Source organism: Oncorhynchus kisutch, linkage group LG1 (assembly GCF_002021735.2).
Source record: "Oncorhynchus kisutch isolate 150728-3 linkage group LG1, Okis_V2, whole genome shotgun sequence".
In the NCBI taxonomy this organism is placed as follows: Eukaryota; Metazoa; Chordata; class Actinopteri; order Salmoniformes; family Salmonidae; genus Oncorhynchus; species Oncorhynchus kisutch.
The window spans coordinates 60,943,986-60,958,947 of NC_034174.2; the positions used below are offsets into that span (position 1 = coordinate 60,943,986).

Consider the following 14,962-nt stretch of genomic DNA (forward strand, 5'->3'; position numbering starts at 1 on the left):
ATATACTGTACTCGATACCATCTACTGTATCTTGCCTATGCTGCTCTGTACCATCACTCATTCATATATCTCTATGTACATATTCTTATCCCCTTACACTGAGCATAAGACAGTAGTTTTGTAATTGTTAGTTAGATTACTTGTTGGTTATTACTGCATTGTCGGAACTAGAAGCACAAGCATTTCGCTACACTCGCATTAACATCTGCTAACCATGTGTATGTGACAAATAAATTTGATTTGATTTGAAATGCTTACTTACAAGCCCTTAACCAACAATGCAGTTTTAAGAAAAATTATATTTAAGAAAAATTATATTTACTAACTAAACTGTAATGAGAATTTTTATGTTTGTGCTTTTCTTAAAACTAATTTCTGTGTTCCATTCATGTGCTGTTCTATAAAACCATTTCTGTGTTCATGCAAGTGCCTGACTGTACAAGTCCTCACTCACAGTAGCTCCAATTTGGCAGTACACCCAGACCTTGTTTTGAGCACAAACTAAAGATATCTCAGTTTCCAGTGGTGGAAAAAGTACCCAAATATCATACTTGAGTAAAAGCAAAGATATCTTAATAGAAAAGGACACAAGTAAAAGTAAAAGTCACCCAGTAAAACCTACTTGAGTAAAAGTATAAAAGTATTTAGTTTAAAATATACTTAAGTATCAAAAGTAAAAGTATAAATCATTTCAAATTCCTTATATTAAGCAAAGCAGATGGCATCATTTTATTTTTTTACGGAAAGCCACGAGCACACTCCAACATTCAGATATCATTTACAAACGAAGCATGTGTGTTTAGTGAGTCCGCCAGATCAGAGGCAGTAGGGATAACCAGGGATGTTCGGTTGATAAGTTTGTGAATTTGTCTATTTTCCTGTCCTGCTAAGCATTCAAAATATAACGAGTAGTTTTGGGTGTCTTAAGAAATGTAGTGAATTAAAAGTAAAAGTAGTCAAAAATATAAACAGTAAAGTAAAGTACAGCTACCCCAAAAAACTACTTAAGTAGTACTTTAAAGTATTTTTACTTAAGTGCTTTACACTACTGTCAGTTTCAAGGTCACAGCTTAGAGAGAAGAAGCCTTATGAGGTGTTGGTCTGTCACGTTATGAAACAGTATTGGTCGGTCACATGAATGAAACAAAATGGTAATGACGAATTAATTATGCTAAATCATGCAAACATAACTTCCCTGTGTGTAGCCGTATATAAGACAGCTGCTGGGACTCCACAAGGGAGCTGCTGATTGACATGTGTACTATGGTGCATTTGTCACACCTTGGCCTTAGTTATCTTTGTTTTCTTTATTATTTTGGTTAGGTCAGGGTGTGACATGGGGGATTTATGTGTTTTGTCTCGTCTAGGGTTTTTTGTATGTTTATGGGGCTGTTTCCTTTCTAAGTAGTTTGTAGGTCTATGGTTGCCTAGATTGGTTCTCAATTAGAGGCAGCTGTCTATCGTTGTCTCTGATTGGGAACCATATTTAGGCAGCCATATTCTGTGGGTATTTTGTGGATTATTGTCTTCTGTCTTTGTGTTCATGCACCAGATAGGACTGTTTATTTAAATGTTTTATGTTTGTTGTTTTGGTATTTTGTAGCGTTCGTGTTTATGGTCTTTATTAAACATGTTGAACTCTAACCACGCTGCGCTTTGGTCCGATCCTTCGTCCACAGAAGAAAACCGTTACAGCATTGAGTTGATTGCAACCTCTCCAGCGTGTTGACAATAAAAAACAATTTATTTAAGATTGACTTCAGGTGTCCCTGTATAAGAATTTCCACCACAAAACTAAAGTAACAAAAGAAAAACAATAAAATAACAACAATGAGGCTCTATACAGGGGTACCGGTACAGAGTCAATGTGCGGGGGTACAGGTTAGTCGAGGTAATATGTACATGTAGGTAGGGGTAAAGTGACTATGCATAGATAATAGATAATAAACAGCGAGTAGCATCAGCATTAAAAAAAAGTGTGTGTGGTGTGGTGTGGTGTGGTGGGGGGGGGGTAGAAAATTGTCCGGGTAGCCATTTGATTCGCTGTTCAGCAGTTTTAAGGCTTGGGGGTGGAAGCGGTTGAGAAACCTTTTGGACCTAGACTTGGCGCTCAGGTACCGCTTGCCATGCGGTAGCAGAGAGAATAGTCTATCACTAGGGTGGCCGGAGTCTTTGGCCATGTTTAGGGCCTTCCTCTGACACTGCCTGGCATATAGGTCCTGGATGGCAGGAAGCTTGGCCCCAGTGATATACTGGGCCGTACACACTACCCTCTGTGGAGCCTTGCGGTCGGAGACCGAGTTGCCATACCAGGCGGTGATGCAACCAGTCTCTCGATGGTACAGCTGTATAACTTTTTGAGGATATGAGGACCCATGCCAAATCTTTTCAGTCTCCTGAAGGGGAATAGGCATTGTCGTGCTTCTTCATGACTGTCTTGGTGTGCCATGATAGTTTGTTGGTGATGTGGACACCAAGGAACTTGAAGCTCTCAACCTGCTCCACTACAGCCCGTCGATGAGAATGGGGGCGTGCTCGGCCCTCCTTTTCCTGTAGCCCACGATCACATCGCCAGGTCTCTGACCTCCTCCCTATAGAGGGCTAACAGTTGCGTCATAAATCACCTCGCAACCACACCAAGCGCCATGTTGGAAGACCAAACTCAGTCTGCTGAAAGTCCTCAAATCGTCCACATGGCTGACTGCGTTTTGCTACCACTGGAAACTTCAGGAAGATTGCCCATTATTTAGTTTCTCTAAGGACCCAGAAAACAGAGGCAGTGGGAGAACCTATTCAAGTAAGTAAACATATGTTGAAATATATAAATATGTATAAAACGATGTATTATAGCTAGCTTGCTACACAAATGAGCCGTTAATCTTTGTTTGCTAGTTAGCGAACTTTACATACTGTATAGCTAGCTAGCTACGTTAATTAAATATCACCAGCTTAGTAACTTCATATTTGTAATGTCTGCTTACAACTCACCATCTCAAACACGTAGATCCCTGAACGCAGCTCACTTTCCAGCTCACACTCTCAAACACCTAGATCCCCTGAACGCAGCTCACTCACCAGATCCCAATCACCTGAATTCTAATCACCTGTTCACACACCTGTATGTCATTATCACACACTATTTAGTTCTCTGTGAGGTATTGTTTGTCTTGTGACACACGTCTTTCAGAGCTCTGTTTTTCTTGTGATTTACTCCTCCCATGTATGATAGTTTTGCCTGCCTCACTAACAATGCCTTTTGCCTATTTCCTGCTTGTATTTTAGCCTATTGGATTTCCTGTTATCTACCTATTGCCTGATCTCCCGGACTATGTTACTAGCCTTCTCCCTGCCTGCACTATTGCCCTTTTGGACCCCCTGTGTGTTCTGCCTGCCCCTGGACCCAGCTACCTGCCTCCTCCTGTGGTCCTTTGCAATAAACACCTGCTGCACCCTGTGCTTGAAACCAGCTCTCTGTCTCCCCTTGTGTTCATTACAATATTAGCTAGTTAGCTGTCTACATGCATTTGTCATTGTAACTCCAAATGTATTTGTAGGTAGCTATCTAACAGCCATTGAAGAGGGTGAAAGGGTTAGCTAACACTTCCAGCTGTCAGAGAAGTGAAAGTAGGGCTACTCTGGATAGGGCTGGTAACTTTGTGGGAAGTCATTATGAAACTATTCTCAAGTTCCAGTCCCAAGCTAGAACAAATTCTTCTTTACAATGATGGCCTACACCGGCCAAACCCGGACGACACTTGGCCAATTTTGCACCGCCCTATGGGACACCCAATCACAAGGCTCCGGTTGTGATACAGCCAGGATTCAAACCAGGTGTAAGGTCCTGGGTGCCGTGAGGGTGAAATCAGGCACAGGAAAGCAGAGTTCAATAAAGTGCTTCTTTAATGCACACACAGAGAACTACGGTCCCCCCACTTACGGGTGCTCAAACCAAATGCCCCAGACACAGGGAAACGAAAACAGTCTAGCACTAAATACACGAACATGTACATCTAATGCCAACACCAGGGTTACAATAATCAATCCCACACAAAGAACCAGGCGGGCCGGCTGACTAATAAAGCCTCACTAATTATAACCAACTCAAAACAGGTGTACTCAATAAACACATAAGGAGGGGGAGAAAATAATCAGTGGCAGCTAGTAGGCCGGCGACGACGACTGCCGAGCGGGAAGGGGAGCCACCTTCAGTCGGAGTCGTGACACCAGGGTGTCTGTAGTTTTTTAAAATTGAACCTTTATTTAACTAGGCAAGTCAGTTACGAACAACATTTTTGTTACTCACTTCTTAATCCCTACTGATGCATATACACAGTTGAAGTCGGAAGTTTACATACACCTTAGCCAAATACATTTAAACTCAGTTTTTCACAATTCCTGACATTTAATCCTAGTAAAAATTCCCTGTCTTAGATCAGTTAGGATCAACACTTTGTTTTAAGAATGTGAAATGTCACAATAATAAAAGAGAGAAGGATTTATTTCAACTTTTATTTATTTATTCACATTTCCAGTGGGTCAGAAGTTTACATACACTCAAATAAGTATATATTAATGAAAAATGGCGGACGGAAGACAGGGTGGTGCGGCAGGTGCCGCTTCTCATTCGAATGCTGTAATTTTATCTAAACCATCAGGTGTACGCCGATCCCAGCTAAGTAACTCATGCAAAGAGTTAAAGCGCAATTATGTGTTTTATCTCCAGTACTCTGCCATGATTGTCAGTTATGTAGCTGCTCTACTGATAATCTCAGTGCGTCCTTGCTGGGATGACACAATCAGTCTACTACCGGAGAATATCAACACCAAACACATTGGTTCACCGTTCCACGGGAGCGGACAGTACACAGCATACCATAATGTTCTGAATAATGGCCAAGTCTACCTCGCTCCTTATTCTACTGAACCGCTTAGGCGTAACAAACACAAGTCCAACATTTATCGGAAACTGTTAAACTACCTGTTCGCTACCTTCCTGCTCTCCGGGGATGTACAACTCAATCCTGGGCCCAATATCACCGAGCCAGTGATACGCACCGGAGTGGAGAGCGGTGGATGGCCTCGTCCACTGGTCGTCGCCGCTGTGGAGGTGGGTGAGTGCTATAGTCCTATGGTTTCTCTCGACTCACCCGGTTCCAGGATAGATTTAGACTCTTCAAACATACCAGAGTCGCTATATGCGATCCCTGACTCTGCTTCTGGTACGCAAGCTATTTTAATTAGTTCCCCGCATCCAGTGCAGGCGGGAGGGATTGTTAATTGCGCTACCGAACTGCCCCTAATCAAAACGAAACAAAACGGCCTAAACCCAGCCGTCAGAAAACACAGAAAATTTAACTTTTTTCAATGTGTCAATCACTCTCGAGTCATCTGGGACCCACGAGCTAAGCCCAAGGGACTACTAGGGGGGCACTTGAACATTCGTAGTGTCATTCCAAAAAGTGATCAAATTCAACATCTACTCACAGACTCCAACCTTGACTTTCTCTGCCTCTCAGAGACATGGCTCCATAAACACTCTCCATGTGCTGCTTTGGTTGTGCCTGGCTACAATGTTTTCAGGAGAGACAGGATTGAGGGAAGAGGAGGGGGTGTGATGATTTACATTAAAGAACATATCCGATGTAAACAAATTGAGTGGTCATGTGATAATGAACTAGAATGTATCAGCCTGAACGTTACACTGTCTCCCCAAATGTCTTTTACCCTCATTGGAATGTATAGGCCACCTTCCACCAAAAGTGTGTTTTTTGATCAGTTTAATACCATGCTTAGGGAATGTGATTTTGGGAAAGAGGTCATCTTAATGGGAGATTCTAACATTAATTATGAAGACAAGTGTTGTAGGAAAACCCTCAAACGGATCACTAATACCTTTGACCTTACACAGCTAGTTAAAGGGCCAACCAGGGTGACTTGTTGCTCTAAAACACAGATTGATTTGGTGTTCAGTAATAAACCAGAGAGAGTGACTAAATCATTCAATATGGTTACTGGGCTGTCTGATCATAATCTGACACTTATAGCCAGAAAGCTGTCTAAGAGCAGGTTTAACCTCTCTACTGTTAGAAAGCCGGATCAACTCAGAATACCTAAGAGTGAATTAAATCATTTTGAAAAAGCAATTAAGGGAATAAACTGGAATGATCTCTTGTCCTATACAGACGTGGAAGCTGATAGTCAGGTTTTTCTATCCACAATCCAGACTACAATAAATGGCTTCCTAAAGAAAATCAAATCCAAACCTGGCCAAAAGAGCACTCTTCCTTGGCTAAATGGAGAAATCTGGAAATTGATGAAAGAACGAGATTATGCTCTAAAAATAGCCCTAAAATCTAAATTAGAGCATGACAGACGTAGGTTTACCATGTTGAGAAATAAGGTGATGAAAGAAATCATACAGGCCAAGGCAAACTTTTTTATTAACATAATTGGTGAAGCAAAGGGAAATTCTAAATTGATATGGGAGAATCTAAAAAAGTTAACAGGGAAAGACCATAGTAACACTGCAAAAAGACTAGAAATCATGGTGAATAACAATCTAACACAGGATGCAGTCGAAATAGCAATAGCCTTCAATTCCTACTTTATTGACTCTGTCAGGGTACTGACACAGAACCCCTCCACTTGTTTCTTGGGCTCAGTGCTAGTGAATGACACTCAACCTGTCTTCATCATAAGGGAGGTTTCTGAGTCAAAGGTGAACAAGGTGATTAGCTCACTAAAGAACTCTAAAGCCAAAGATGTGTTTGGGATGGACTCTACCTTTCTTAAAAACTACAAAGAGTCACTCATTGGCCCCATTACTAAGGTCACCAACACATCTATTGGTCTCGGTGTGTTTCCAAGGGTATGGAAGTCAGCCATAATTAACGGCCATCTTCAAATCAGGCGACCCTGCTAACGTGAGTAACTACAGGCCCATTAGTATATTACCTGTGGTGTCAAAGGTTGTTGAAAAGTGTGTAGCAGAACAACTGATTGCCTACCTCAACAACAGCCCCTTCACATTACACTCCATGCAGTTTGGCTTCAGAGCGAAACACTCCACAGAAACGGCCAACTGCTTTCTTCTGGAAAATGTGAAGTCCAAGATGGACAAAGGGGGTGCTGTTGGGGCTGTGTTTCTGGACCTAAGGAAGGCTTTTGATACTGTTAACCATGAGATTCTCATCACAAAATTGTCCAAGTTCAACTTTTCCACTGATGCCTTGAGATGGATGAAATCATACCTTGAAGGCAGAACTCACTGTGTCAGAGTGAGCAATGAGCTGTCGCCCACTCGTAGCTATGATGTGGGCGTGCCCCAAGGGTCAATACTGGGGCCCCTCCTGTTCAGCCTGTACATTAATGATCTGCCTTCTGTCTGTACTGGGTCTGAAGTTCAAATGTATGCAGATGATACAGTGATATATGTGCATGCAAAGAGCAAACAACAAGCTGCACAAGAACTCACTACTGTAATGGTCCAGGTTACAAAGTGGCTCAGTGACTCGTGTTTGCATCTCAATGTGAAAAAAACTGTTTGCATGTTCTTCACAAAGAGGGCAACAGATGCTACTGAGCCAGATGTCTATGTGTCAGGGGAGAAGCTCCAGGTGGTATCCGATTTTAAGTACCTTGACATCATACTTGATTCCAACCTTTTAAAAAGCATGTGAAAAAGGTAATTCAAATAACCAAATTCAACCTAGCTAATTTCCGATTTATACGAAATTGTTTGACTACAGAGGTAGCAAAACTGTACTTCAAATCTATGATACTCCCCCACTTAACATACTGCTTGACTAGTTGGGCCCAAGCTTGCTGTACAACATTAAAACCTATTCAGTCTGTCTACAAACAGGCTCTCAAAGTGCTTGATAGGAAGCCCAATAGCCATCATCATTGTCACATCCTTAGAAAGCATGAGCTCTTGAGTTGGGAAAATCTTGTGCAATACACCGACGCATGTCTTGTATTCAAGATCCTCAATGGCCTGGCTCCCCCTCCACTCAATATTTTTGTTAAACAGAAAACCCAGACATATGGCAGCAGATCCACAAGGTCTGCCATGAGAGGTGACTGTATAGTTCCCCTAAGGAAAAGCACATTTAGTAAATCTGCATTCTCTGTGAGAGCTTCCCATGTCTGGAATACACTGCCATCAAACACACATAACTGCACCACATATCACACTTTCACAAAATGCTTGAAGACATGGCTAAAGGTCAATCAGATTTGTGAACATGGTCCCTAGCTGTGTGTTGCCACTCTCCATGTTGTCTGTTGTCTGTAGATTGTGAGGTGTGGAAACACTTTGTTGCTTTTATGAATTTTGTCTTGCTGCTTTTTGTTTTATGCTGCTCTGTCTGTATGCTACGTCTTGCTTGTCCTATGTTGCTATGTCTTGCTTGTTCTATGTTGCTATTGTCTATATTGTAATTGTTTTTAATAACCTGCCCAGGGACTGCGGTTGAAAATTAGCCGGTTGGCTAAAACCGGCACTTTTACTGAAATGTTGATTAATGTGCACTGTCCCTGTAAAAATAAAAATAAACTCAACCTCAAACTCAATAGTATTTGGTAGCATTGCCTTTAAAATGTTTATCTTGGGTCAAATGTTCCGGGTAGCCTACCATAAGCTTCCCACAATAAGTTTGGTGAATTTTGACCCATTCCTCCTGACAGAGCTGGTGTAACTGAGTCAGATTTGTAGGCCTCCTTGCTCGCACACGCTTTTTCAGTTCTGCCCACAAATTTCCTATGGGATTGAGGTCAGGGCTTTGTGATGGCCATTCCGATACCTTGACTTTGTTGGCCTTAATGTAACGGCGTTTGTCTGTTGAAGGAGAGTCGGACCGAAATGCAGCGTGGTGGTTACTCATGTTCTTTTAATGAAGAATAGCGATACATGAAATAACTATATATATAAACAAAACAACAAACGGAACGCGAAAACCTATTACAGCCTATCTGGTGAAACTACACAGAGACAGGAACAATCACCCACAAAATACACAGTGAAACCCCGGCTACCTAAATATGGTTCCCAATCAGAGACCACGAGAATCACCTGACTCTGATTGAGAACCGCCTCAGGCAGCCAAGCCTATGCTAGACACACCCCTAATCAGCCACAATCCCAATGCCTACAAAAAACCCAATACGACAACACAATAAGCCCATGTCACACCCTGGCCTGAACAAATAATTAAAGAAAACACAAAATACTAAGACCAAGGCGTGACACTTAAGCCATTTTGCCACAACTTTGGAAGTATGCTTGGGGTCATTGTCCATTTGCAAGACCCATTTGCGTTATTGACTCTATGCTTGTTTATTCCATGTGTAACTCTGTGTTGTTGTTTGTGTCGCACTGCTTTGCTTTATCTTGGCCAGGTCGCAGTTGTAAATGAGAACTTGTTCTCAACTAGCCTACCTGGTTAAATAAAGGTTAAATAAAATACAAATAAAATTTGCGACCAAGCTTTAACTTCCTGACTGATGTCTTGAGATGTTGCTTGAATATATCCACATCATTTTCCATTCCTCATGATGCCATCTATTTTGTGAAGTACACCAGTCCCTCCTGCAGCAAAGCACCCACACAACATGATGCTGCCACCCCCATGCTTCACGGTTGGGATGGTGATCTTCGGCTTGCAAGCCTCCCCCCTTTTCCTCCAAACATAATGATGGTCATTATGGCCAAACAGTTATATTTTTGTTTCATCAGACCAGAGGACATTTCTCTAAAAAGTAAGATATTTGTCTCCATGTGCAGTTAGTTGCAAACCGTAGTCTGGCTTTTTTTATGGAGGTTTAGGAGCAGTGGCTTCTTCCTTGCTGAGCGGCCTTTCAGGTTATGTCAGTATAGGGCTTGTTTTACTGTGGATATAGATACTTTTGTATCGGTTTCCTCCAGCATCTTCACCAGGTCCCTTGCTGTTGTTCTGGGATTGATTTGCACTTTTCGCACCAAAGTACGTTCATCTCTAGAAGACAGAACGCGTCTCCTTCCTGAGCGGTATGATGGCTGCGTGGTCCCATGGTGTTTATACTTGCACACTATTGTTTGAACAGATGAACGTGGTCCTTCAGGCATTTGTTTTCTGGTCTGCAATTGGTCTGCAATTGTTTTCTGAGGTCTTGTCTGATTTCTTTTGATTTTCCCATGATGTCAAGCAAAGAGGCACTGAGTTTGAAGGTAGGCCATGAAATACATCCACAGGTACACCTCCAATTGACTAAAATGATGTCAATTAGCTTCTAGAAGCTTCTAAAGCCATGACATAATTTTCTGGAATTTTCCAAGCTGTTTAAAGGCACAATCAACTTAGTGTATGTAAACTTCTGACCCACTGGAATTGTGATACAGTGAATTATAAGTAAAATAATCTGTCTATTAACAACTGTTGGAAAAATTACTTGTGTCATGCACAACGTAGATGTACTAACCAACTTGCCAAAACTATAGTTTGTGGTTGAAAACCTAAGTGTATGTAAACTTCTGACTTCAACTGTATATATATACAGTGTTGCAACAATGTGCAAATGGTTAAAGTACAAAAGGGAAAATAAATAAACATAAATATGGGTTGAATTTACAATGGTGTTTGTTCTTCACTGGTTGCCCTCTTCTTGTGGCAACAGGTCACAAATCTTGCTGTTGTGATGGCACACTGTGGTATTTCACCCAGTAGATATGGGAGTTTATCAAAATCGGGTTTGTTAACAAATCTCTGCGTAATCTGAGGGAAATATGTATGTCTAATATGGTCATATATATATGTCTAATATGGTCAAGAGGTTAGGAAGTGCAGCTCAGTTTCCACCTGATTTAGTGTGCAGTGTGCACATCTCCTTCCACCTCTCACCCGTGACCGTAAACCGTTAAGTGGTCGCCATATGAGGTTGAGTGTCAATTCGTTAATACACTGTAGGTGAATGGAGGAGTTCGCTAATCTCCTTGATTGCTTCCTCCGGTGGATGATACTCAGGTATATCTTATCTCGGAAGAGTTTAGAAATCCGCCACACCCAATTTGAAATAGCTGTTGTTTGCTACTTAACCTTATATCTATAAAATCACTAGCACAACTAGTTACATTTATTTTGACCTCTTTACACATGTATTGTGGAATTCCTCCTCTGTAAATGTAATTTGCCTGCTAGTGGAGCAGAAGAGTCTCATTTCATACAAGTGCATGTTTCCATGTTACCTCTCCTCGCCTCCTCTCCTCAATGACCTTTGACCCTTTTCAAAAAAGAGGTGGAGAAGACAGAGGAGAGGAATTAGCCAATCCTATTGAGACTCTCCCTAGGCCTTTTTCTCAAATGGATTTCATTGACTCATCACGTCCTCTCCTCACCTCCTTTTGAAATTGCGCTAATGCATTGTCTAGATTTCGGTATACTAATACTGGGCATGCATATGTTTGTTGCAGCAGCCACCTTTGCTACAATGTAGCCTTAGACACTCATTATGTTCAATCCGCCGCCCATCATTAAAACAGCTTAATTAAAAAAGCTTGTTTATCAATGAAAGTCGCATGATACTTGAAAGAATTACAAGGCAACAGTAAACATGTCGTCAATGGCAAGATGCATCATTCACCCAAGTTTAGTCAAAATCGTCCCAGTGGTGTCTGACAGATTGCGTGGGACTAACTAACGTGCGCACTGTTCGTACTGACGTGGGAACGGACAGAGACAGATCCATAGTCCCCCTCCGATTTCATCGTGGGGGACAATGTGTGAATCAACAAAGCTTCATTTATTTCCATAAATTTTTTTATTGTCGAATTAACCAATAATGTCATAATCATATAGTATCCAGTATGTCAAATCTGTCGCTTTCAACTGCTCCTTTTGCAGACATGTTTGTCCATAAAAGGGCATACAGTGGCGTCACACCCCCAACACACCTCCAGAGAGTGGCCAATCGGGGTCTGCATCTTGCACACCTTACACCTGCCCACAACCCCCTGCTCGTTTCCCTGTCCACTTGACTCCCCCCCCTGTCTCTGCTGACTGATGAGCTTCTCGAGGGCTTGCTTCGTGGCCGTGTCACCACAGTGTGCAATGCCTTTCACCGCCACCCGCTTGGGGTCTTTAACACAGTCCTCCTCATGCCCAATGACGGTGGAGGGCAGCCAGGCAGTATCATAGCCACTCTGTTGCCACGAGTACCACATTGCTAAATTCTGTCCATCCATCTTCTTCACGCGGCCCACCCGGACTTTCAGCTGCAGTACCACGTGTTCCCCAGGGGGGCACCCACTAGGGTAGCCCCGCGCCTTGGCTATGTCCCGGCTGCAATAGACCCCCGGGCCCAACGTGCCCCCCGCAGAGGGCCGGAAACCCCCTGTGATGATGGCTCGAGCGCTGTCACGGTGGGTGCCATGGTACATAGTGTAGCCTTGTCTGCCCCGTGGTGCCTGACCAGGTTTCAGGACAATCTGCTTCTCAACCACAGCCTCCCAACCGCTGAACTGCACCAACTTCGCTGGCATGGCTCTGCTAACGGAAACACAGTTGACACCAATTTGTAAACAGATGAGATCAATCAATCAAATGTATTTATAAAGACCTTTATAAATCAGTAGTTATCACAGAGTGCTTTACAGTAACCCAGCCTAGAACCCAAAGTGCAAGCAAAGCAGAAGTGAGAGCACAGTGATAAAAACTCCCATGAAGGAACCTGGAGAGGAGCTCAGTTCAGAGAGAGGGGTGGCCTATCCTCTCCAGGCTGTACTGGGTTAGGCTATATGTGTTGTACACACACATCAAAACGTATTGAAGACATAGACATAGAGGTTTTCTATTCTAAAATCTCCCCACTCAAATTATTGTTTACTCAAGTATGTTTCCATGATTTTTGCCTCTCGGAAATTATTGGCTATTGACAAAGACAATGTTCCCGCAGTTGCGGATACTGCATTCACGGTAATTGCTGCATATGTCGCTCAATCAGAAATTGTCTTTAAACGTGAACTACAACGCTAATTTGTGTGCTAATTTGACTCCAAAGTAGGATATCATAATGTATACAAGGTGCCACTGAACACTTCCTTTTCCCTGAACTAAACTCCAACTTCTCTGTCCATAAAGAGTATGTTGTATAGTCACCACCAGGGCTTGGGGTCAATTCGGGGAATAATTTAATTCAAATCTCCCATAATTTCCTGTATTATGAAGACTTTTCATTTTCCTGAACTAACAGAATTAAAATCAACCCTGATCACCATAGCAGCTGTACTGCGGTAATTTGACAGGACAGTGAGAAAGTAAACGATACATATAGATAGTAACAACAATACATGCAACACAGTATAGTTACCACTATAGAACATCTCAAATCTATGCCTTATAGATCCCAATGTTGTGCAACTCACTGGCTGTGGATAAGTTGCTAAAATATTATTACAGTGTTTCTAACTTTCTCTCGTGATTAACCTACCTTTTTTGCCTCCAATGTTTTTCAGATAGTTTCACTTTCGATTTTTCAGCTCAACACAGCTTTCTTGGTTGGCATTCATGGAGATCACACCCAATAGAATCTCTTCAAACAATATCCGGTTTGCTTTAGAGATCACATTCACCTTCATTTTAGAGTGGTGTACACAGAATCCCTCATTCTTGTATTCATGCTGTTCCATATCTTAAGACCAAAGGCCCATTCTATAAGACCCATTCTGTAAGACCCAAGGCCCATTCTCATGGTAAGACATGCTAGGCAATATCGTCCTCTAGTGATTTTCTGGGGACACAGCATGTATTATTTTATCATTGGTCATCAGGGTTGGGGTTAATTCCATTTCAAATCCAGTCGTTTCAGATACTAAACCAGATTCAAATGACACATTTTTTTATTGAAAAACATTTAGGAGAATAGGAATGTGTATAAATATACTATTTACAAATTCATCACATATTTATGATTTTATATGGGAATCAAAAAGCTTTCATGAATGTTCACCATGTGCTGATGTGCTAATCAGCACTGTCAACAGACCCAATTATGACATCACAATGTAACAGAACCCTTGCCATGATGTCATTGCTGGTTCCATCTGACTGGCAAAATTCCATTTCCACTCATTTCATGATAGATCTTTCACAGAGATAGGTTAAGATCTTATTTAGAGAGTGCTAATATTTATCATCAATGGCTTATCGAGGAAGAAAAACAAGAGAGTTTGACAAACTCCAGAAGGAGAACTCTCAGATGAAGAGCGTCATCGAAAGCTTGAGGAAGCAAAACATGGCTTTTAACCAACTGGGTGACCAGGACACGTTTTCAAGTTTTGTAAGGCTCATCAGTAAGGCTCATCAGTTTTTCAAAAGTTTTTCAAAAATATGACTGTGTTTATTTTATGGTTTCATAGATATACAATAGGCCTACATCCATAACATCTTTAGCTTAAAAGCTTTATATGACACACAGTAGAAACTATTTTGACTACTTCACTTCTGCTATTTATTTCATACTGTACCATTGTGATCCAGGGCTATCAGGACAGCTACTCAATCTCAGAGGGCCATCGTGGCTTCATCAGTGACGCCAGACTCCTGCAGATGCAGAGAGCTGAGAGAGAGGCCATGGAAGTAAAGCAAAGAAAGATAAGTTCTGTCCACAATAATTATGTCCAGACTGCTCTCATCGGGGTTGGCAGCACCTTCACGCACCACTTCGTCCCCTCTATTCAGTGCATTCCGCACCTGAAAGCTCCACTGAGGCCTTTGCCACAAAGGCTTGAACACATAGCTCTGGCCCCACTGAAGAAGGTGTTGGGGGTGGACGGAGCCCAAGTTCGACCCGGATCTCACTCTCTGGAGTCCATCCAGGTAAAGAAGTCATGCAGTAGCGTGCGTCCTGTTCCCGTCCCTCCCACTGGAGCTCCCTCCAAGATGGGCAAGAAGAAGAACGGCAGGCAGGGAGTCAAGGCCCTGAAAGTCCA

General features: G+C 42.2%; 1 protein-coding gene across 3 annotated transcripts; it reads right to left on the reverse strand.

The window, feature by feature from the left end:
- Positions 1 to 11,774: 11,774 nt before the first annotated feature.
- Positions 11,775 to 13,742, reverse strand: LOC109896072 (uncharacterized). 3 transcript variants are annotated; one of them, XM_020490411.2, is made up of 2 exons: positions 13,462 to 13,742; positions 11,775 to 12,518 (listed from the first exon to the last, which is right to left on the reverse strand). In XM_020490411.2, exon 2 carries the CDS (start codon positions 12,512 to 12,514, stop codon positions 11,858 to 11,860), a length of 657 nt encoding a protein of 218 aa, XP_020346000.1. In that variant the 5' UTR covers positions 12,515 to 12,518; positions 13,462 to 13,742; the 3' UTR covers positions 11,775 to 11,857. The 3 variants fall into 3 exon arrangements, with proteins under 3 accessions (XP_020346000.1, XP_020345922.1, XP_020346081.1); XM_020490333.2 differs by having other exon boundaries at positions 11,775 to 12,521; positions 13,462 to 13,729; XM_020490492.2 differs by having other exon boundaries at positions 11,775 to 12,521; positions 13,342 to 13,471.
- Between the last annotated feature and the right edge of the window lie 1,220 nt (positions 13,743 to 14,962).

Bases quoted from the DNA above. Each gene is read 5' to 3' on its own strand.
- LOC109896072 (XM_020490411.2), bottom strand. From the start codon at position 12,514: ATGCCAGCGAAGTTGGTGCAGTTCAGCGGTTGGGAGGCTGTGGTTGAG.